Source organism: Citrus clementina, unplaced genomic scaffold (genome assembly GCF_000493195.1).
Source record: "Citrus clementina cultivar Clemenules unplaced genomic scaffold, Citrus_clementina_v1.0 scaffold_8, whole genome shotgun sequence".
Lineage (NCBI taxonomy): Eukaryota > Viridiplantae > Streptophyta > Magnoliopsida > Sapindales > Rutaceae > Citrus > Citrus x clementina.
The window spans coordinates 8716030-8740758 of NW_006262022.1; the positions used below are offsets into that span (position 1 = coordinate 8716030).

Sequence of the window (24729 nt, forward strand, 5' to 3'; positions counted from 1 at the left end):
TTTCACTTTTCCACTTCCGTTTGAAATCCGTTAAGAAAACTAACGGAAACTTTAAAAAATGACCATTTTACTCCCAAAACGAAAATTACAATTTCACCTTTAAAATTACCAAAAATAATCAGATTAAATCTAATTTTTTTCTCCATCGGTTAATAAAGAAATTAATTCCACAACCATCAAATGTAGGTATATTTTTTAAAATATATCTGTAATTAGAATACTAAATTATAACAGTGGTATTAAAAATAACCCAATCTCACAAACCATCAATTAAATTTAAGATAAGTAGAGTTTTATTATTTATTGAGTTATAATCTCTAGTAGTTAAAATTTTTTTGTACTTCATTAACGTACCAATAATGATATTCATCATTAAATCTTATTATTTTTGGTATTTTTTAGGGTAAAATTATAATTTTTATTTTAGGGGTAAAATGGTTATTTTTTTAAGTTTCCATTAGTTTTTTTAACGGATTCTAAATGGAAGTAGAAAAATAAAATAAAATATAACTTTAGGTAGATTTTAATTAAAAAATAAAAAAATTATATATTTTTTAAAAAATATAAAAAACATATGAACGGTGGATATTTTCCTTTTCTATAATTATGCCTTTTTATTTCAGTCTTAGCATGCAATCTGCGAATTCGGAAATGCTTGAAAGCGTTTCAGTCTCCAAACCAGTTTTAAATCTCCACCGTCGATGTTTTCCCAATGCTGGTTGAGAAAATATCCAGCGGTGTAATCATTAATTATAAAATAATTATTTACTGACAAATCCACGTAATATAATCACCAACGAGGCAACGAACGCTCTCTCGTAAAACGCTTCTTTGTTATGAACAACAAATTCAGTGAATTAAAATTAAAAATTAAATAAAAAACGAAAAAATGTTGACGCGATTCGCTTCGATTCAACGAGGTAAAATAATAAATCCAGTTTTTTTTCTAATAATTTTTTTAACTTCTTTTCGCGTTATTAATATTTAGTTTAATTTTGAAGTGAGGAACTTAAAGGCTGTGAGGCCTCAGATTTTTGCTAAGTTCTCTACAGACGCAAAGCTATATTCAAAGCAGCACAATCCTCCGGTAAGCTTTGTTTGTTTCTCGGGAAAATGTTTTCCCGAAAAGTTTGATTTTCCCGAGAAATTAATGAAAATTCATGGTCGCGTGGTATCTTTGCGTTTCAAGTAACTAAGTAGACTTTGAATGATTTCTCTCTAAAGCTTCATTGTGAGGTGTGGAGATGGTTCAGCTTATGTTTGCTTCCTGAGAACTGTGTTTGGAAATGAAAATTTTGAATGTTAAATTTCATTTAACTAGATCAATCGACAACTCATTAGTAATTTTTTTTTTTTTTGATGAAAAATGATTAAAAAAAATAGACCTGTACTATAATGTAAGTTTCTTTTTCCTTTAGTTGCTTCATATAACAGCAGAACGAAATTCCAGCCAACTTTAGTCTTATTATTCAAACATTGCCTTACCATTGATGTTTCTTGCATTTAGTTTAGTACACGTATACTCGTGTTTTACTTTTCTCAATGCATTGCTTGTAATGTATCAGAGGGTTCCCAATCTTATCGGTGGTGCTTTTATTGAATCACGGTCATCAGAGTGCATAGATGTTATAAACCCTGTGAGTACATCAAATACCATTGGCTTTTATTCAATTTCGTTATAGAGCTTATGTTGGAATAATGTGTTTTGAGGTCTAATGGATTTGTTCATGATTTTGCAATAGGCAACACAAGAAGTTGTTTCGCAACTTCCTTTAACTACAAATGAAGAATTTAAAGCAGCAGTTTCTGCAGCAAAGCAGGCTTTTCCATCATGGCGTAACACGCCAATTACAACCCGTCAGCGTGTAATGTTGAAGCTCCAAGAGCTTATTCGGAGAGACATTGTATGCTTGTGATAAGTCTTGAGTTTTCTGTTTGTACTTCTTTTTTAATCCATAGGAAACACTGAGTAACTACAATCACTGCAATCTTATTTTAGGATAAGCTTGCCATGAATATTACCACTGAACAGGGAAAGACATTGAAGGATGCCCAAGGAGACGTGTTTCGTGGTCTAGGTGAGTTTCAATATTCTGTTACCTGTTTGTTAATAGATCTCTTATGTGAAGGGGTTAAGCTCAATTTGTTATAATGGATGTCTCTGATTTTTCTTGTTTTACTGTTTTATGCAGAGGTGGTGGAACATTCATGTGGAATGGCTACTCTGCAAATGGGGGAGTATGTCCCCAATGTATCAAATGGAATAGATACCTACAGCCTTAGAGAGCCTCTAGGTGTTTGTGCGGGGATTTGTCCCTTCAACTTTCCTGCAATGATTCCTCTATGGGTAAACCCGATACATATTCTTCTCCTTACTCTGGTTACTTCTTTTTTTCTCACTCAATAGTTGGTTTCACTACATTCATACCTCATTGGATTATTAGAATGCTTTTGTATGTCTTGACTGTTATGAAACAAGAGGTTGAAAATACTGATCTTAAAAAAATAATAATGATAAAAACTTGTGCTTAGGTGAGTGATAAGAGTTGAATAAATTATCTTTCAGTAATTTCTTATGATTAACTTTTTTGAACAAGTGCAAGGCATTCTAAAGTTCTAGTATCTCCCAATAGTTCAATTCCTGGAAGAAAGAGTTTTTCATATTGAATGTTTGTCTTACTGCTTCGCTGTAGATGTTCCCAGTAGCGGTTACATGCGGTAATACTTTTGTTTTGAAGCCATCAGAAAAGGATCCAGGTAAATATGATATTCTTAAATTTCTGGTATATAATATCCTCTTTAGGTTAATCTACCTCATTGTAGTGCTGCCATCTATAGGACAACAGCTTGAATGGGTATGTGAAGCCTTCGTGATTAGAATTAAGGGAATCACCAGTATTGTCAACTTTTTCATTGAAGAACCGATATCATCATATCTTATACTAATTTGCTCTTTAACTATCTAGAGTTGTGCAAGTGAGACATATTCTGTTGTTTCTAAGAATAGTGTGTAATTCATTATTGAAAATAACTCGTATTCATTGGAAGCAGAAAACATGCTTCGTGGATTTATGTTTTTTCATCTAAATGGCTCGTGTTTACTAATTATTCACACAAAATACTAATGTTCATTTTGCCTAATGGAATTCTTCATAAATCAACAGTGAAACATAGATTATTGAAGCATGTGCTGATTTTAACTCGTATCCTTGGTTCCATCCATGAGTTGTCAAATATCTTGCCTTAGCTTCTTCTTTCTCACAGTCAACATGAACCCCAATTATTGAAGGGTCACCTGGAGAGTTTATATTCTTGTAGACACCCTATGACGGACATTCCATAAAACCGAATCAGTACTGGAAACAAGTCATTGGTTGATTAATCCTTGCTGTAAAGAATGAGAAAAGGATGGTCCGGCTGGCCATAATTAATTACTGTTTTCTTTACATAGGCCAATCTATCACATGCAAGCACATATGTAAGATTGTCTAAGCACAATCAGTGACTAAATTTCATTCATTTAGCATTTTATAAGAAATAGAAATTAGAAACAAAGAATTTTTCCTGTACAGTAGTTATCTAAATCGAAGGTCATTTTTTCTGGTGGTTAGTGTTGATGATCCGTTCTCTATAATCAAGTTAAATATTGCTCGACAGATTATCATCTTGGATTTTCACATGAAATTTATGTTCAATATGATTTGGTGAACTTCAGGGCGGTGCAACTTTTTAATTCTCAAGATATTTGATCAAACCTCAAGTTTGTAAAGTGAGCTTATTTCTTAATTTTACCGACTATTGATATGTATTTTATCACAAAAATGGTTCTTTGTCAAAAATTTGCTGTATGTATCATGTGATGATTTCATTTGGAACAGTTGATATTTTATGATTAATGTCTTCAATGTCACATCGGTTTCATCTCCATTTGTTGCATGATTTCTTGTTTTTGGAGAGCGTTTTTGCTGTCAGGAGAGGAAGAAAAGCCCACAGACTATGAAGTTTTGCAATCTCAGCTCTTTTCTGAGTGATTTGGAGTGAAAGAACTATAGAATCTTTAAGGAATCAAGAGAGGACAATATTGATTGCTTGTGGGATAGAGTTCGCCCATTTGCTTCACTTTGGATCTTCAGTTTCCAAGGAGTACTGTTTTTTCTCTTTCGTCTTTTTTTTTTTTTTTTGGGGGGGGGGGGGGGGTGTGTGGCTGGGGACCTTTTTACATAGATCTTCTCAATTCTGTACCAGTACGAGGATTAGTGGTTTTCTGGGATTCAAAACAGAATTTTGGTACTGTTGGTTGGTCTATAGCCTTGCTTCTTCTCCCTATAGTTTTTCCTTTTTGTAGACACCAGCTCCTTTATACACTTGTAATACTTTTCTGATACTTTAATATATTATTTGTAGTTTCTTATCTAAAGTATAAATAATAATAGTAAATAATGTAAAATTCCCGTTTTACTGCATTTGCTTGTTTCTGTTACAGTTTGGTTGATTTCCAATTTACCTTTTCTTCAAATTTCATATTTTTACTTAAAAAAGATTTTGCTTGGTTGCTCTTGCAGGGGCTTCTATAATGCTTGCAGAGTTAGCAATGGAGGCTGGTTTGCCTGATGGGGTTTTGAATATTGTTCATGGAACTCATGTATGCTCTTACTAAATCAATGTGTTCTCCGGTTCTGTGTTGTTTTCTTTCACCTTTTCTTTTGAAACTGCTGCAAACGGCTTTGTAAATTATTTAGTTGTTTCTTGAATTAATATGCTCAAACTTTTGCTGAAATTTGTCTTGAAGATATCTACAAGAATAAATTCCTACATCATATGTCCGATAGAAAGTAATTTTATTTCTATGATTGTTTTTTCAGACACAATGTTGTGATGCTTCTATGAATCAATGTTGCACATCCAATGATATTGATTTCCTTAACGTGGTTCACATTTGTGGCAGGATACCGTGAATGCTATTTGTGATGATGACAACATCAGAGCTATATCTTTTGTTGGTTCTAATGTTGTAAGTTACAAGCCAATTACCACATGATTCAGTTGAACAGCTGGTAGTGGGAACAATTATTATACCTCTCCCCTCCAACAGTTTAGATGGGATTGTTTACATTGTCTTTAATTAATTTAGAGTGTAGAAAGCATTTAAATCTAGCTTTTATGGATTCTGGTTTGTCTTTTGTTCTTCAAGATCATTTATTTAAAATATTATTATATTTAGTGTACTGTGTGAGGGAAATATATTGGAATGCACGACCTGCCCTTTTTTCTTTCTTTTTTTCAGTTTTTTGCATTTTTACATCTCCCCTCCTTTTCCAAAAGAGGAGAGAAAGGATTTACAAAATAATGTGGTTTTTGCTCTCATTTAATGTTCGTTGCAAGAAATTTGTATAGCATAAATTTGTTTTGGAAAACTGTTGTTGGTTTCAACTTCTCAGTGGTTATAATTTTGTATTATAATTTTTAGTTGGTGAATTCCCAGAATGGTTTTCCTCTCCTCAATTTGGTTTTTTTTTCCCTCTTTTTAAAAAAAAAGTGAAAGAAATTTCTAACTTGTTGCTTATCTGTAGCTTTTAAACATGAAAGAAATTTCTTACTTCTTAGCTTATTTGTAGTCACAATAAGTGACATGATACACCATTATTTTTCTTAACTGTTTTGCATCATCATGGGATTCATATGCTTTGATAGTTATGACATTTATGCCGGAACACATCTTTGCATATATTCTAAGTGAATCTAAAATATCCTGAACTTCGTCTTCGATTCTTTAGAAAGTGTAACGTCATCTATGTAGAACTTTATTTCATGTAATTCAAATATTTCATGGTTGTTTTTTGTAAATTATATATCTAAGTTCATCCTGATTATTTGCACAGTTTATGTTGATTTATCTATGACTTCTGAATTTATGCAACTAAGATCATTATCACATAGTTGATCGGTTTATCCGGATTTTCCTTTATTTTATTTTATTTTATTTTTTTGGTTTACAATGTTAACAACTGTTGCAATTTAGTTGTGTTCTTAAAAAAGTTTCTCAGTTTCATATAAAAAATTAAAATAAATATAAAATCCTGTTTGTAATTGATGTTTGAAACTCTCTGTAAAGGCTGGCATGCACATATATGCAAGAGCATCAGCTAAAGGGAAACGTGTTCAGGTAAGTGCATTTCTTTTACTAACTATACTGGTTCTCTTATGGGAAAGAGGGTTTGATTTTTAACTATGTTTTTAAGAAGAAATCTATTTGACTACTTGCTAACTATTGTGCTTAGTCTAATATGGGAGCAAAAAATCATGGAATTGTTCTACCTGATGCGAACATGGATGCTACTTTAAATGCTCTAGCTGCTGCTGGTTTTGGTGCTGCTGGACAAAGATGCATGGCACTTAGCACAGTAGTTTTTGTTGGAGACTCAAAATCATGGTATTGAACATTCTAACTTTTGTCTTATTTCATTGGTTTTTATGCCACTCATTTACTATTTATCTTCTTCATCTTGAGTGCAGAAAACATTGCTAAGATGTGAAAATGCCTAGAAGATTAGTAGGTACTCCTAGGTGCCAAGAGACCAGGCCTACTGCTGTTTTGTATGGTTATTGGTGCCAAACTAAAAATAGTTTATGACATCAAGGACATCTAATTAGGAATATTTTTATCATTACAACAGATTAGCTTTTTTTGCATTTTCTAATTATTGTCTGCCATTTTATAAAATGCCGAACCAATGCAACACATTATAGAATCTTTATAAGAGTTCATGGTGGGGGTACCCAAGGATAGAAAAGTGGATTCTACATCTCTGGAAACTTTAATTTATCAATAAATTCAAGGTAAATGAGCCACTGTCTCAAACAAGAGAATGATATAGGCTTTCCATTTAAATTCATCTGCATTGTGGAAACTAGAAGTTGCTGTGTGGGAAATCATTTTTAAGCTACTGAAGGCAGTTCCAGAAAGGCTTGTAGGTTTTGAAGTTCTTAGGGACTAGGAATGCATTTTACTGCCATTTTATTTGCTTGTTGAGCTAAGGAATATTTAGTTCTCAGATTTCAATTTCTTTTTATCCATGGAGATAGCTTTCTGTAAAAAAAATTATCAGTAATGATTTTCTCTTAAAACTGTAGTAACATAGCTCTCTGTTGAAAATTCAATGTGGAAATCAGAAATTCCACAATGAGAATCCTATCCAAAGGTAGTCTAAGTGAATGCTCTTTCAATTTCTTAGAAGCCATATGTTTACCTGATAAGTCCCAAGGAAAATCCCTTATTCAATCCCGAATTAATGGGTTAGTATGAGCTTTTCCCTGCAATTACGCAGTGTTTGAATGGGAATACTTTAAAACCCTCCAAGCTTTACCACTCTTACACAGGTGCGACTCGCTGAAGAGAATTGACCAGGTGGTAGAGTCGTGGAAATGATATGTTTCTTCTATATTTTGGACCTTTCCTCCATGGAACTGAAACAGTGATGAGCTAGCCAGCTAGGATAAACAGTTTATCAATCCAAGTTTAGAGGAAATAAGTAGAAAGATAGGTTTTAATTTAGGAAAGATAATATCTCCATGAATCCTTGCTACAAAAGTCATGCTTTTTAACCGTAGAAGTGAAATATTCCCCTCTTTATAAGGTAAGAAGGGTAGAGATCATACTTCAAGCCAAAGCTAGTACTAGGTTTTACGATGCTCTGACCTATGCTATACTCCCAGGTAAAACCACACAAATGACTTCCATCGAACACGCTTGTCCAGAGCTATATGTCTATGAGATTGAGTATGGAATTTTGTTTGTTCACTTTAAATTGAGTATCCACCCCCAACCCAACACCAGCTGCGCCGCCCCCCACCCAATCTCTTTTCCTTTTGGGATCAGAAATCTTGTATTTTACATATCATGCAATTGACTACTTGGGGTTTCTGAAATAGTTTATAAAAAAGTGCTTCAATCATTGCTATTTGACCGTGACTTGCTCTAAAGAGTTGAGGCATTTTGAATTATTGCTGACACAAAGTCAGGGAATACCTCTATTATTTTTTATATTGGATCTTAGACTAAGAAAGAGCAAATTAAACTTCATAAATTTCAAAAGTTCATTGTAAATGTGAAAGACTTGTAGAAATTAAAATGTTGGGGAGATAAAGAAAGTTGCATGGTCGTTTGTAGACAAGAGCTAGGTAGGCAAGTTAGAAGGAGAGGCTACAAGAGTTTGAGGCAGGGAGCTCTCTGAGGCAGCTCTTTCATTCTATGGGAATTTTGTGGGGGTGGGGGAGAGGTGGGGCACATAGCACCATTCTTCTTGGAGGGTTGGTTTGACAAAGTTATTTTATCGCGGGGGCATTTCACAGGCAGTGAGTTATGATTTTCCCTTCCGAAATTGTAGTGAACTACAAAGTTGTTTATTTCTTTCGCAGAGATTTATCTTTGGTACAGGATACTCCATGTGTTGACATGTTTGTTTAAAAACAAGAATTTTTGTGGAAATTGAATAAAATGAGACACCATGAGCTCTTAAAGTAGTTGGAACAGAATTTTTTATTGTACTCTTTTCCAGGGAGGACAAACTAGTTGAGCGTGCAAAAGCTCTTAAAGTAAATGCTGGAACAGAAGCTGATGCAGACCTTGGACCAGTTATTAGCAAACAGGTGCGGAATTCAGGAATTTTGCACCTCTTTCTGTACTTGCTACATTAATTTTGGCGGCATTACTTTCAACAATTTGCTACGCATTATTAATTGAAACTCTGATCATCTTGTTTTGTGGAGTTTAAGCCTCAATTTTTGGATCTAAAAAATTTAAATTCTGATAAGATCTTGTGCAGGATTCTAATCACTAAGTTTGCTTTGGAATATTTCTTCCATTAACAGGCCAAGGAGCGAATATGCCGGTTAATTCAAAGTGGTATTGAAAGTGGTGCCAGGCTACTACTTGATGGGAGGAATATAGTGGTAAGTTAAACTGGTTACAATCATTTTTCTTGCTTCTTCAAGGCACTTTATGGTAACATGATATTGATTATTTCTTATTTATTATTTTACAAGAAGATCATAATATGTACTGAAAATTGCAGCACAACTAAGAAATTCCAAGAATGAAAATTGATTAAAAATCTTAATGGTCACTCTATGAAAGTCCCATTATGATGGTTCTTTTAGAGTTTGAAACCAGTAATGTTCGGCAGCCTTCCAAAATCCAACCCTTTTCCTGATCTCTCTCCCTGTTCATCAAAGCATTTTCTTTTTTGGCATATGAGGTATGACTAAATCAGAACATGAATTATAAAATAGAAGCGAGCACCCTCCCTTACCCGCAATAGTAAATGGAACCAGCAAGCTGGGATGGCAGCATACAGTGAGCTTGTCCTTTAATTTTATTCTGTAATCGGTATTTTTGTCATTATTGGGTATTTGTTTTGCATTATTTGAACACCTTCATTTTCTAATGCTATAGTAATCTGCTTAGAAGACTTAATGGATGACAAACAGGTTCCAGGATATGAGCATGGCAATTTTATTGGCCCCACTATCTTAACTGATGTCACAGCTGACATGGAGTGTTACAAGGTGTGTTTATATTCACTCTGTAATTTCCTGCTATATGTTTCAAGATTGGGAAATTTTATCTTTCCCAGTGGAAAATGGATGAATTGGACGTTGAACTTGACCTAAACTTTATTATTTTATTTTGATTTGCAGGAGGAAATCTTTGGCCCAGTTCTTCTGTGCATGCAGGTTTGTTGATTACTCCTTTTCTGTTTCTTGGTTTGTTCAGCTTCTCCATACTTTGATCTGGTGATATGCTGACATATACTTGTTCCTATGGACATTTAGGCTGACAGCTTGGAAGAGGCCATAAAAATTGTCAACAAAAATCAGTAACTCCTTTGTCATACCTCGCTTATCCTAAATTATCAATATCCAATTTGAAATTACATTCAATATATATCCTCTTACAGATATGGCAATGGAGCTGCTATATTTACATCATCTGGCGCAGCTGCAAGAAAATTCCAGACTGAGATTGAAGCTGGGCAGGTAAAACTTATCCTCTATTAACATGTCCCGTTGATTCATTTGGAAAATACATATGAATAGGATGACAATAATTATGAGCTTGTAACTGTGTAGCTCGAGCTTGACATTGTGGGGTATTAAAATTATTGCCACATGTCTGCCTTTTTAGTCTTGTGGATGGCCGGATTAACACAAAACAAATAGTTTCATTGTCGAGTTAGATGTTAATTTTTTGCTGAATAGTTTTGGCTGTATTTGGGGTTGAATTTAAATTCATATAAAACCATTAACAATTTTTCTTTGACATAGGTTGGCATCAATGTCCCAATCCCTGTTCCCTTGCCCTTTTTCTCATTTACGGGCTCAAAGGCATCTTTTGCTGGTGATTTGAATTTCTATGGTAATATATATTTTCTATCAAAATTTTTGTTGTTGCTCTTCTTTTCCCTTTTCATTGTACCAGTTGCATTAAGCTTAGTCGTACAGGGCTGAATTTTTTGAGTTCTTGAATTTGTAATTTGCAGGCAAGGCTGGAGTTAATTTCTACACTCAGATCAAAACAGTGACTCAACAATGGAGGGATTTACCTGGTGGCAGTGGCGTTTCACTGGCAATGCCAACCTCTCAGAAGTAAGAGCTGTGGCAGCGAGTGTAACTAAATGTTGTTGTGCAACTTTTGTGAACCCTTCAATAAATTAGTGCAATCTCTTGCTGTCTTGCACAAATGTCCCTTACCTTTTGACTCTTTTTCCTTTCTTCTTTTTTTTTTCCTTTTGAAGTAATTCAAACTCTAATAGGAGTAGAAGAGTAATGAAAATAAATAACACAACACTTAACATGTTTTGCTTGCAAATTACTGGAGCATGTTAAGCGGTTGTAGCTGTAATTTGTAAATGACAATCGACTTCCATGATACTGTAGTAACTTTCATGTATAGTAAAAGGCAACGTGAAATTATTCTCCTTATACCATGCCTTGAAATCTTGTAGTCTACATGGGAACCTAGTCAACTAGACAGTAAGGACATTTGGTGAATTCGCAGGCAGAATTATAGAACTGTACCCAGTATCATAATGTAACAGCAGTAGGGATAAGCCGATAGTAACAGCTGATAGATAGATATTTATTTTACAGGAAACCGAACTGCATTTTCGCAAAACCAAGTTCTCTGTATCCAATTCATCTGAAAAAAAAAATTGATATTTAATCTACAAGTAGAAAAACTTCATAATATCATTAGATTAATAGAAACATTTTGTATCCGAGTTGATGTCTTGTTGCCTGTTTACTCCTTTGGTGATATCTTGATCTTGATGCTACATCAGTTTGGTGGAAGTAACTGTTTCTACTTTTTGAAAATTTGTCTAAATACTAGATATAAAATGTAATTACTATATTGCCAAAGGATAAAAAATATGCGTGCCAAATGTAATTTGATATAACGAAAGGGGGAATGATCGAGTTGAATCTTGGGGCAACAATATTTTCTCATGTTTGCTCCCAATTATTGCTGAACACTACGTGAAGGGCACTTTCGAGATATTTGAGATACTTTTCACCAAATTTTTGAAATCTCGAGTGGCACTGCCATTAGGGCTTAGGCCCTCCAGCTTCTATCACAATCTCTTTCAGGTGCCGGACATTTTCTCTCATTTTCTTACCTTCATGAGAAAACATGAGCTCCAAGCTTTGAAGCACTCCGCTCTTTGTTAATACTATACCTTCAACTTTCACACCAATCCCCCATACTTCCTCTACCAACCTTGCGTTCATCCGATGATCTCCGAAAAACGGCCTACAAATCATCAGCACTCCATTTGCAATACTTTCACACACTGAATTTGCTCCACAGTGAGTCACAAACACGCCTATGGAAAAATGCCCTAGAACTTGAGTCTGAGGTGCCTGTAGAACTATTTTGCCACGGCCACTCGTTCTCTGAAGAAATTATTTTGGCAACTGACAGATCTTATCATCCTGAAGGGACCAAAGAAATGGAACGTCACTCTCCCCTATTGCCTCTGCCAGAGCTATTAATTCGTCCTCAGGTGGAATTGCCACAGTACCAAAGCTAATGATACGCAACAGATTTTGCCTTTTGTCTGTCCAACCATTGCAGGCAGTTTCATCTGAATCGATGGTGGCAACGGAGGTGGCGACAATGGCTGAGTCAAAAAACCCACACTCAGCAAACTTGGAACCTTGGAATTGAGATCATTTGTGAGCTGAGAAGAACAATAGAGTTCTTGATAGAAGTTAATGACAGCAGTACTACCCTGTGGCAGGACACCTCCAAGTTTACTTAGCATGGAAGAAAAGAGAGATTCTCTAGAATCTCCCCATAGTATTTCATCCGATAAATCTGAAATTCGCATCATAGATAACCCTGGAATGATATCTAGAGTTTGATCTTCAAGCCTTAAGCTGCCGCTGCTGTTGATGAAAAACTGGTGAATGAGACCAGTATGAATATGTGCAGATACATTATAGGGCATGGCAACAAAAACCGGAAGCCAAGGAATGTGCATATCTCTGGCCATCTCTCCGGAAAATGTCAAGAATGCGTCCGTGAGCATGCAACTGATTTTTCGACCAGTCTCGAACACTGCCGCATTTAAACCTTTTTTAAAGTTCTCAGGTGTCGCCTTTTGTAACAGCTCCACAGCCTCCAGTCGATTACTTTCTGTAGAAGCATTCTTCATCGGCACTCCATCTTCTATATCATAGACTTTGATGTTGTCTGGAAGCCTAGACTTGGAAGCCGAAAGCAACGAGTCATTTGATTTCTTGGTGCTAAAGAAAGAAAATTTCAGATTTGGGGCAGCTGATGCTAGCTTGAGCATCAAGTTAAAGATTGTTAAGCCATGGCTACCAAATCGGAAAGCCAAAACGGCAACATGTTGCTCACTTGAGCTTTGAGTGGCTTCTTGCACGGAGGTTGCCGTCCGTACATGGAATTGAAGAAACCGACCAACAGTTCTGCTTATGTCTCCATAAAGATATCTGAAGCCAAAATTTAGCATGGAATTTTACGTTTTCTACTGGAAATTAACTCAATTGATATTTATTTATAGCCAGTAAAAGTTATTACTTAATCTCTGCTTGAATTTTGCGTTTTCTTTTATAAATTAAACGTTCAAACTTAAAAATCATGTCACTAATTAAAAGGAATGGAAACGTTTCCATGATGGTATGTTATATAATCTTTAATGCTCGGGAACACATTTATAGCGAATCACATAAAATGGTAATGGACCTCCATTGCTAATACTATCTCTCTATTTTTCCAGTGAAACCCCTTGTTGGTACAATTCCAAGCTTGATTTGGCATTGGCACTAATTTAAAATTATTTTACCTTATTTCACTTGACACATGTCAAGGAATAAGTTACCATAAAGAATTTAAACCTAGTGCTGACCTGAGCTTTGCTCAATTGTTCATAATTTTTTTGCCGCACTTACATATATAATAATATACGGTCAAAATTTAATTCATTTTATATTTTTATCCAAAAATTGCCAATTATATTTTTCTAAAAGTTAAACAAAAATTCTAACTCAATTTTGAATCCAAATCTTGCTATAAAATATGACACCTCCAGAACAATCTTATAAAAATGAAGGTTCACTAGTTTCTCCTAATTAATAAAAATATTGGATTAACTATATTATCTATTGAAAATGATATGTAAGAACAACTTAAAACACTTACACTTATTAATAAACAATTTTCTTCATTAAAAAATAAAAATGATAAACCTTAAATAATAATTTTTATGTGAATTAAGATTAATATTAATGATTTTCTTATCTATTATTAGAGTAATGTAGGAGATGCAAACTATTGTGTACAAATTGATGTGTCATTTGAGTCGAATATTGCTTAGATAAATATATGAAATTTAATACAATTAATGAAAATGAATCATGTGGCTTTGTATAAAAAATAATAATAATAATTGTTACTAATATTATTGTTACTTAAAAGTTAAAATTCAAATTAAGACCTCAATTTTTATCAAAAGCTTAAAACAGGTCATCCAGGTCATAAACTCATAATATAATTGGCTGTAGCCCTTGATTGATTATTACTAGAGAGCGTTTTCTAGGTTTCCTTCTTTCTCCCTCTCACTCTCTCTCTCTCTCTTTTTTTTTTTCAAAAATTTATTTTACCTTCTCTTAATATCAATGACATAAATGAAAATTGAAGTCTATCTTTACTCACGTGAATGAGATTCAATTTTTTTGTACCAATAGAATCATCATCATTGAAATTTACATGCCCCGAAGCTCAAGGAGAGAGCTTGGATAGAATACAAAACTTTCTTTCTAAGTCAAATAAATAGCAAATTCGATAGAATACAAAACTTTCTTTTTAAGTCAAACAAATAGCAATTGATATCAGACTTATGAAGCATAATCCTTTGTCTTTCTGTTCGTGGACATGACGTGTGATATTTATAATTTCTCATCTCTTCGATCATTGAATTTGAGATAGACCCATTACATTGGCACCTCCAACAATTTTCTGTGGTTTTGATTTGCTCATTTATTCACATTAGCATGTTTGAGTGCCTGAATATGACTTTTGTGGCATATTTACTTTTGGGGAAGGGAAGACGTTTGAATCTCGAAAGCGATCATCCTTCTTAAGTTTTTTTTTTTTAATTAAATCTAAAAATATATTAAACAGACAATAAGAGAAGGGATATTATCATTTTGCTACTAAAGTTTTACTGACATATCATATCAGTACCAAGGTTTGCCGAAAAGTACATTTTACCACCAAAGTTTTGCACCGTTATCAATTTACTACCATTCCATTAACAACGTTAAAAATTTACTGATGTCATAAGGGCATCAAAGACATTCTCAGCTGTAAGAGTAAAATTGTCTGTTAATTTAATAGATAAATTATCATTTTACTACTAAGTTTTTAGGGGAATTATCATTTTACTACCGAATTTTTAGGGGAATTATCATTTTACTATCAAACTCTTGGGGGTAAAATCGACTTTTAACTCAATTTCCGTTAAACATTAACTTTTTCTTAACGGAATGGTAATGAATTGATAACGGTGCAAAACTTTGGTAGTAAAATGCACTTTTCGGCAAACCTTGATACTGTCATGATATGTCAGTAAAATTTTGATAGTAAAATGATAATTTCCCATAAGAGAATTACAAAAGCATTATGTATAAGAGGTCAAGTTATAAATAATACTTAAAATAGTTTCAAACATCCTCAAATAATTTTTTTGGCGAATAACAATTGGTGGAACATCTCACCAAATGTACAGAAAACAAGATAATCTCTGATTAGTTAATGCTACAAAATTTCCTTCTTGAAAGATATAGAAACACCTAAAAATCATGTTTTTAGTCCATCTAAGTATATATACCTTTAAATAATAATAATAAAAATAATAATTATAAAGGATTTCATCTTGTCGGTAAAAATGTTCGAGTGTCTCTTTATAATAAAAATTAAACACGCCTCTTTCAATATGGAGGGTAAGGCGGTGTTTTTTTTTTAACTTAATAACTTAAAGTGGCTTAACTTAATTAATTAAGTTAATTATAGGTGTTTGTTTTTATAACTTAATGAGACTTTTTAGATAATTTTGACTTAATAAAATAAGCCAATTTTTTTGGCTTTTTACTTAATGGAGAAATTTGAATTAAGTTAATTACTTACTAATGTCAAAAATATCCATGTTTTATAATTTATTTTCATGTCTATCCCAAAACTCACCCATAGACATTTACCCCACATAAAAATATCCCTATTTTTTCTTTCTTATATTAAATACGATAAAATTTGAAATTTATGGTATTTTATATATTAAAATTCTAAAATAATTAGTATTCACTTGAATATAGTTTTACTTATAAATGTTAAAATATTGTGGTATTTAATATATTATTTATTTGACATTTAAATTTAATAAGGATACAAATGTAAAAGTACATATTTTCAACTTTTTTAGTTGAAAAAAATAAACAATTTAATACTTATTTTTCGAGATTCAGACAAAATAATAAACATATTATTCAGATTCAGACATTCAGATCTATTCAGAATTTAGACTAATTCAGGTCTATTCAGATTTCAGACAAAAAAACAAACGCCACCTAAGTCTCAAACCATGTATCTATCCGCGTTTAGGAAAAATAAAAATAAAATATTGAGGGGACACCCAAGTTCAGGTCAATATGGGACAATTCAGAGCCAGCAAAATCAAGGCAGACAGAAAAAAAAAAAAAAACATTTGACCAAGTTTACAAAATGGACTTTCTGAACCAATTAAATTCCTTTTTCATTTTTCTTTTCTTGGCTACTCGAAGGAAGTTTTCCTTCTCCAGCAAAACTATAAAATATTTGTTTGATGAGGAAGAGGAGAACATCGAATCCATCAATGGTGCCAACCGATTAATTCTGTAGATATTGTATTAAAAAGAGTGGAATTAATTAATTAGCATCCGGTTTCAATCATGTCCTGCGTAATTTTAGGGGATTGAATTTGAAGATTGAAATCCAGATGCATCACGATTTGTGTCTTGAATTGTCATCATGCATGGCATGCCTTGCATTATGCATGCATGCAAAGGGCAATGGGGGAAAAAACATTCTTATTTGAATAATATTGGCATGTGAAATTCCTTATCTTATAAACACGGCAAAGTGTATACAATTATCGTGAAATTAAATCACAGAGAAAGAACAATGATGGCATTATTTTATTTATATGTTGGCATACTCGACACACACTCATATCTCAATGTGTCCTGCTGACAAGGCCGACACATGATCAATGTTGCAGAAAGTTCTAGCAGATAAGAATAAATGCGCCAAAAATTTAACATAGGCTTTATTTCATGTGCCATGTTTAATTTGTGTATAATTAATAGTGTATTGATGAGTTGAAGTTTAGTTATTACATAATGCATTTTTATCTAGTGATAGTAGTTAAATTGCCGCAAACGTTATTTATATCCGTTCTTTACTGTGAATACATTTCGCGTCCGCAATCCCTTAAGTTTGAATAATAATAAAAGGAGGTGAGCGAAATTTCTCATCTCAATTTAAACTTTTTAATTTTAATTAAAAAAAAGGGATGATTTAGAATTTATATAAATATCAACTTAAAAATTATATTGGTGGGTCACAAGACCGATTTTACTTAAACTAAAATTTCTTTTCTACTCAAATTTTATATGTATGAAATCACGCAACCTCTTATTGGATTATCAAAGTGATTCCACAAATCATCAATAATAAAAGAAGAAATATTAATTTCATGATTGGTAGCCAAGAATAATTTCTCATTTTCATTTCATTTTCTAGCCATACGAACTAACCAAAATTTTGTAAATTCCATTTCTCTTCAGCACCTTTAGGTTAGATATGACGCCAATTTTGTTTTGGCATGCAAAAGGCTTCCACTACAATTTGCATATTGCCCACTAATGTCAAATCTATAGTAGCATTCTTTGAGAAAAAGCCACGTTATTATTGATAGTCATTGTGGGAACATTCAATCCATGTCAACGTTGCATCAACTTAACTTTGTTTTCTATAATTTTAGTGCAGGAATCAACTTTACATGATGCACCATGAACACCGCATTTATATTTGCTGAGTCAATGATCAATGCTTCAACAAAACGACCAGTCAACCACACCAAGGAACCTTTCATTGAGCATGCATTGGTTGACAATGGTCAATACGTGTGCTGCACTCACAAACAAAAGATTAGCTATTATGATAAGATTAGACTACCAAATAAAAACAACTTGGGAATCTCTCCAAATGGGGAAATCATTGAAGACAACTGGTCACTAAAGGAAGAAGAGTTTCGTAAGTTTTAAAATTTAAACATGTCCACATTTCCTCTGACCTGATAAGGCTAAGCAGGGGCTTCACTCTTTCTGTGCCAATTTGTTTTTTTTTTGAAGTATATGTATACTCTAAGGTCTTTTTAAAACAGTCAAATAAAAAAATTTGACCAAGTGTTTATAGTTTAATGGTAAGGAACTCTCTTTAGGTGTGCACACACATCTTCCTACTGATAGAAACTCGACATACGTCCAATTATGGTGCGCGATGGCGCACATAAAATTAGGCCTCTAGTGGTGAGAGTATTATTTAATAATTTTGGAAACTTAGTTCGAATCAAAATAGCTACATGATTTTCTTTTTTTAAGATATTCGTGTAGATTACCCAAAAAAAAGATTATATTTTACAAACTACATTAAAAAAAAAAAGGCCACAATGAGCCCAATATTTAAAATAAATAATTTATTATTTTTTCTAAAATTTTAAATAAAAGAATAGAGTTTGAGTTTTTCATACTTCAAATATGCTCAAGTAAACAGTAAAAAAGTTAAGCTACCCAAATTAAATAATTTTTTTTAAATTAAACCCCCCCTAATTTACGTGTATGTATCTGCCACTACCTTTCAATATATCATAAACCAAACCCAAAAAGAATAAGTTATTGATACACATGAGTAAAGACTATAGACAAAGATTAGTTTAATAACGATAAGTGATAAGACATTGTTGGGAAAATTAGCAGGTGTAATAAACACACAATTAAAGTAAAATTGAGAAATAATGATCACATAAGGACATTAAAATTTACATGGTTCGACTTTTAACCTATATCCACGGACAAAAACAGAAGGAAATATTTTACTAGTGAAAAGAAGTTACAAGTATTGTAGTGTTTTGTCTCACAACTCAAAACCCCAATACACTCAAACTCTAAAAAACACTAGAACTAGAGCTAAAAGCTCTCAACACTCTCAACTTACACCTCTTTACTCTCTCACTCGAATTGAAGAAAATGGGATGGATGAAGAGGGCAATTAAAACCTCTATTTATAGGCCAAGTAATGCCCAAAAATCAATAATGGTGAGCATTAAAATAATATATATTTTTACTCAACTTTCTACTTTGGTCCCAAAGTCAAACATTGTGTGTCTCCCACTTACTTATATCTCTCACTTATTCAACAAATTTATGCTAAGAGTCAAACACTTATTCAACAAATTTATGCCAAGAATCAAAAGTTGCATGCTAGCCACATGCATGCACATGTTCAACAAACATGCCATGATTGAGCTTATTTGAATATTTGGGTTTTAATATATATAAATAAAACATGCAGTAACCCAAAACTCAAACGACACATTTTTTTTTAGAAGTTTGAAAATGCTTTTTTTTTAGTTATCATTTTTGGAAGTTCCTAAAAATGTATAATTCAATTAGTGTTTCCCCATAATTTAGGGGTTCATTATTATTTTTAGGTTAGTATTTTTTAAAATAAACGATGTCTTGTATTTTCTATATTTTGAATAAAAGTATGTGCTTGGTATTATTTTCTATCTATTGTATTTTAAAATTGAAAACAGTAATATGTGTTCGGTACGGTAGACATAATTTAGAAGGACCAAAACAATAGATATGTGTTTGGTAGTACTATTTTTAAAAATAGCTTTTACTAAATATTGTCATACTTATTGTTACAAAATAGGGCACATTTCGATATTCTTTTCATTTGACATTTTTATTATACAAAAATGAGAATGAAAATAATATTTTAAAATTATTGTTTTCGGAAATTGAATATATATTTGGTATTATTTTTTATATTATGTATTTAAAATATAAAATTAGTAATATATATTCAATAGCCAATTGAAAAATTTGAAAATAACTAAATATGTGTTTAGGAATATTAATTTTAGAAACAATTTTTAAAAACATTCAAGTCATAATTGTAGTTAAAAAGTTGAAATAATGAAAAATAATATAAAATTAATTTGCTTAATCTCCACAGCTACAATTAAATTTTTAAATAAATATAGATTTACAATAAATAAGTTAGCAATAAAATTCTAAAAATGATGATATTACCATAATTACACCATGTCTTTTCCAATTGCTTTCTTGTTATGTCTTCTCCATAACAAGCAAATAAAAATATACATTAAAATTTCATTTGCTTGCAATTCATATGTTTTCCGTTATTTAAAGAATAAGTGCTGCAACACAATATGGCCACGCATACTCTCAAATGAAGCACCCCACAACTCTCACCCACATGCTTTTAAGGGGAAAAAGGATAAAAAAAAACTAAGAATATATAGGAAGGGAAATGAAGATCCAACTTGCCTACTTGTGAGAGAGTTTAAGAGAATAAAATATGATAAAATTAATATATATATATAGTGATTTCAAAAACTTTTTGTTCAAGAACTGAAAAAATAGAGATGGGGAATGAGAAAATGTTAGATGAATCCAAAAATTTAAGTAGAATTATGTATGAGAAAAAAAAAATAGGGTGAGAATTTACAAAAATACTTGAAATTTTGGTTTTGAAAGAAGAAGAGGATGAAATATGAGGATGAAAGATGATGAATAAAATAGCTACAAAAGAGGAAGAAAGTAGAGATAAATGTTAGAAAGATGAAGAAGAATCTGTGCTGATAAATGAGAAAGAAAACATAGACGAAGATGATAAAAGGGGATTTATAATGTGTTGGAAAAAAGTGTAGTTTATTCTATGGAATAGGTAAAACGTAATAAAGTTGTTTTCTTATTTATTATTATCGTGTGGCTTCAAGTTGGTCAATTATCCACCAACCACTTGTTTTTTTCTCACTTTTTTCAAAAATACATAATTCATAATTTTTTTTGGTTGAGTTTCTTTGAAGTTATATTTTTTTGTACATGTCCAATGCTGTCTTCAAACTGTTAAGAAAACTAACGAAATATTATCCAAATTACTTTTTTACCCCCCAAATGAAAAATTGCCTACTTACCTTAAATAAACACAAAAAAATTACATTTAACATTATAGTTGTTACCTCCCAACGGCTACAATTTTGGGTATATAAACCCATGAACCCAGTAACGAGCATGCATGAGACCTGTGCCATTCAAGCAATTATACAAGCTACTCACAACCAGCCATAACTGACAATCATCCATATAAATCTGCTCATACAATCTAAAATTTGTTCATACAGTACATACCTCATCTCTACACATTCAAGCAAACAATTGTGCCATTCATTGAAATTCATTATCTACACTTTTAAACATCATAACCAATCAAACATTTATTCATTCAAAGGCAGCATCTACTCAACCATTCATTCAAACACATCATCCACACATTCAATTCAAAAATGACATCAAGTTATAATTTAAGTTTTGCAGCCAGTGGACGGCCACATAGAAAAGTTAAATGCACTCCACTTTACTGCTGGTGTGGTGTGTAGGCATGTGTTATAGTTTCCACTATACCACAGAATCGTAAAGCAATGTTTTGGTCATACAAGTTCAATAAATGCAAGTTTTGGCAATGGTTTACAACTGAAGCTCTCATATACCCTAATAGTAGTGACCAGACACTACAAGAAAAATGACCTATTATGATAGGTAAAACCTGTCATCTTAGGGGGTAGATGACAATTATCCTTATTGTCATTATAGCCAGCGTCAAGAAAAGATGACAGATAAAATCGCGTCACAAGTTGTGATAGATTTTACCTATCATAATTATGTCATACTACTTAGAAGAGGGAAATTATTTTTTTATTTTATATTTTCATTTTTTTAGAAATTTTTGGATTGTATTTTTTTTTTTTGGGATATCAATTGTGTGTATGACTAGTATTTTCTATCACATTTTTTTTGAAAAAATTGATTATTTATTTTATTTATTAATTTAAAATAAAAGTTATGAAATTTAAAAATTTAAATTATTAAAATTATATGAAAGAAAATAAATTACTAAATGCAATTAAATCCAAAACCAATGAACTAAATTAGTAAACTTTATTAACCATAAAAATATCCAAAGTACACTACATTAGTTAATCCATATTCCAAAGTCAAGCCAATAGACAACAAAGGCCAATCCAAAACCAAGTAAAGTACTCTGCATTCAGCAACATCCAGCAACAAACCTACACAAAATGTAGTCTTCCAGCAACAAAATTGCAAAATCTAGTCTTCCAGCAGCCCTAAAGCCAAGACATGAAAATTCATCCAGCATCAGACCTATGCAAAATGTAGTACTCTGGCTATTCAATCCACTAACTAATTAATTAATTAATCAAGCAAACTAACTTATGTAATTACACTGAAAAGGACGTGGCACACCAGATTAGCAACAATTACAAGTGAGGCAGCAGTTAAAGCCCAAACAGCAAGAAAGCCACAAGCCACACCTTTAAGTTCTTTTGATCTTTTGTAGCTGCTGCTACTACTACTACTACTATTACTAATAATAATAATAATAAAACTATCATATTAATTTATACAAGTCCCAATATAAGTATATAACTAAACATAGGGTTCAGGAGTTCCACGTGTTAAAAGTTACAATCATAGAGACATTTCCATAATGGAAAAACGAAGATAAAGCTCATGAAAAGTAAATATACCTATTTAGTAATTTAACAACCTCATAAACCAATCATGGAGACATTTCCATCGGCCCGCAAGTAATCAATCATAGTCTTCAGATTATCTTTCTGACAAACAAGCCATCAACTTTGGATGGACCTTAATTACAAGAATAAAGTCCAACAAGATAGGTAATTGATCTCATGAGCAAGATTAAATACAACACCTCATCAAGCTTTGCCATGAATTGTATCAGCTTTGCTTTGTGAATGAATATAATAAGCTTCATATTCCTTCGCTCCTCATAGGTAAAAATGGCCTGCAATAATTAAATAGCCAAGATTCATTCATGCTTTTTATCAAACACTTGGAGGGAATACAAAAATAATGACTATATCCCCAATTCGAAGGTAGTGAGCATACGGCTACATGCAAGTATATATCAATATGTATATATCTTCTAGGAATTCTCTGCCTTGGAGTTGAAACAATTTGTGGTGCTAGCAAGCTATGTTGTTAATTGGTATAAATTTTTTAATGGTACAAAAGGCCTGAGATTCAAACCATGCTCATATGAGTGCGGAGAGTGGAAATTGAGTAGAAACCACAATACTATTGATATTCTTAGAGGATCTTTCCATGTGACATTCGTTCAAAATTGTAACTAAGAGCAAAATGTTTAACGATTTTTAATGTATTGTACACATATGTATCAATCAATATCTTGTAAGATCGAAAAATTGATAACATTCCCTCAAGACAAATGAAAATGGAAATAAACTAGTCAATACCTGCATTACCCAAAAGAGAAACTCTGATGTAATAATAAATTCTCTGCTCGGTGCAAAAATAGCCACTGGAAACACACATTGGTTGGATGATATTGACATTATTTCCAACACACACAATAGAAACAATACCAATTGCCCACCAAGTGCATGACGCAATATGCGCCCAGACCTGACACCACTTCCTGCACATGCGACTCGGCCCACAATCACCACTAATTTCAACGAATTAGTGAATTTAACCAATGAAATTGAAAAAAAAAAGACTTTGCATCACAGTGAACGAATTTGAGAACTATCTATATATATAGTTCCATGCATCCACAAAAAAGTGAAAAAAAATTAGTTATTAGAAAACCCCAATGATAAAGCAGCCTAGACAATATCCCAACACCCATCACGATTAAATTGGCAAGGATCTTTACAGTCTAAATCAAATTAATTTAACAATAAAACTATAATAATTAAATTCCAAAAAAATCAAATAAATGTTTAAAATTCCATAAATAAAGAAACATAGAAGACCAATCAAATAGATCCAAATTTAACAAGAGCACACCTAGGATTTTCAAGTTTTACACGTACAGGGTTCAAATTTGACAAGAAAACATCTAGGTTTTACAAGATTTAGGTGTGTAGGGTTCGAATTTGACAAGAACACATCTAGGGTTTTTAAATTTACATATATAGGGTTCGAGTTTGACAAGAACATTAAAATTGAAATGGAACACAACACTAGAAATATTATTTACCTGTATTGATCAAACGGTTACAATAGTGGGTGAGCGTGGGTTCTCAGTTAGCGTATTGAAATTCAATAGTAGTAGCACATGCGTTTGGTGGGTATTCCATATAGTTCTCGGTGAGAGCCAAAATTGATAGTGAAATACAAGAGAATGGCAGCAGTGGTTCAGTGCCCATGCAAGGATTTCGGGTGAAAAGGGCTTTGTGAGTGTGAGATTGACGAGAGTGACTGAGCGAGAGACGAGAGTGAGTGAGAGTGCCGACACTTAGGGAAAAAAAATGGATTAGTGAAAACTGAAGAGGGTTTTGTTTTTATTTAGTTTCAATCTAAACGGTGTCGTTTCTTGTCCGAAGAGAAACTTTTAATCCAAACGGTACCGTTTATTCTTTATTTATTTTTTTCATTTATTTTAAAATTTTCAGTCAACCTTGTGAAATAAAGTCAAAATAAAAAAGCTATTTGATGATCAAAATTATATCACAAACTTGTCATTACTTCTTGATAACCAAATAATTTATCATCAGTCTATCATAAGTGCTTGATAGATGAAATTTCTAGCACAAGTATGTCATAAATGAATGATAGAAAAAAAATTTATCATCCATCTATCGTAGTAGCTCTGCAGACCAAAACTGTCACACAGAGGACTGTCATGATAGGTCATTTTTCTTGTAGTGAGATGGCAGATAATCAAAATTTAGAGCTAAATGTAGTTAAGGTTCTAGTTGATGTTGTGCTGAAGATAAAGAAAAG

General features: G+C 32.5%; 1 protein-coding gene and 1 pseudogene across 2 annotated transcripts; one reads left to right on the forward strand and one right to left on the reverse strand.

Moving 5' to 3' along the window:
• The first annotated feature begins 784 nt into the window (after positions 1–784).
• Positions 785–10980, forward strand: LOC18034172 (methylmalonate-semialdehyde dehydrogenase [acylating], mitochondrial). 2 transcript variants are annotated; one of them, XM_006423580.2, is made up of 19 exons: positions 785–920; positions 1002–1087; positions 1566–1637; positions 1743–1904; positions 2000–2078; positions 2193–2347; positions 2694–2757; positions 4563–4642; positions 4946–5011; positions 6113–6163; positions 6279–6430; positions 8556–8646; positions 8869–8949; positions 9487–9564; positions 9697–9732; positions 9832–9875; positions 9957–10035; positions 10324–10414; positions 10539–10648. In XM_006423580.2, the coding sequence occupies exons 1-19, from the start codon at positions 890–892 to the stop codon at positions 10646–10648; spliced, it is 1608 nt and encodes a 535-aa protein (XP_006423643.1). In that variant the 5' UTR covers positions 785–889. The 2 variants fall into 2 exon arrangements, with proteins under 2 accessions (XP_006423643.1, XP_024034685.1); XM_024178917.1 differs by lacking the exon at positions 4946–5011 and having other exon boundaries at positions 10539–10980.
• Positions 10981–11604: 624 nt separating this feature from the next.
• LOC18034422 lies at positions 11605–13037 on the reverse strand (annotated as a pseudogene).
• Positions 13038–24729: the final 11692 nt, after the last annotated feature.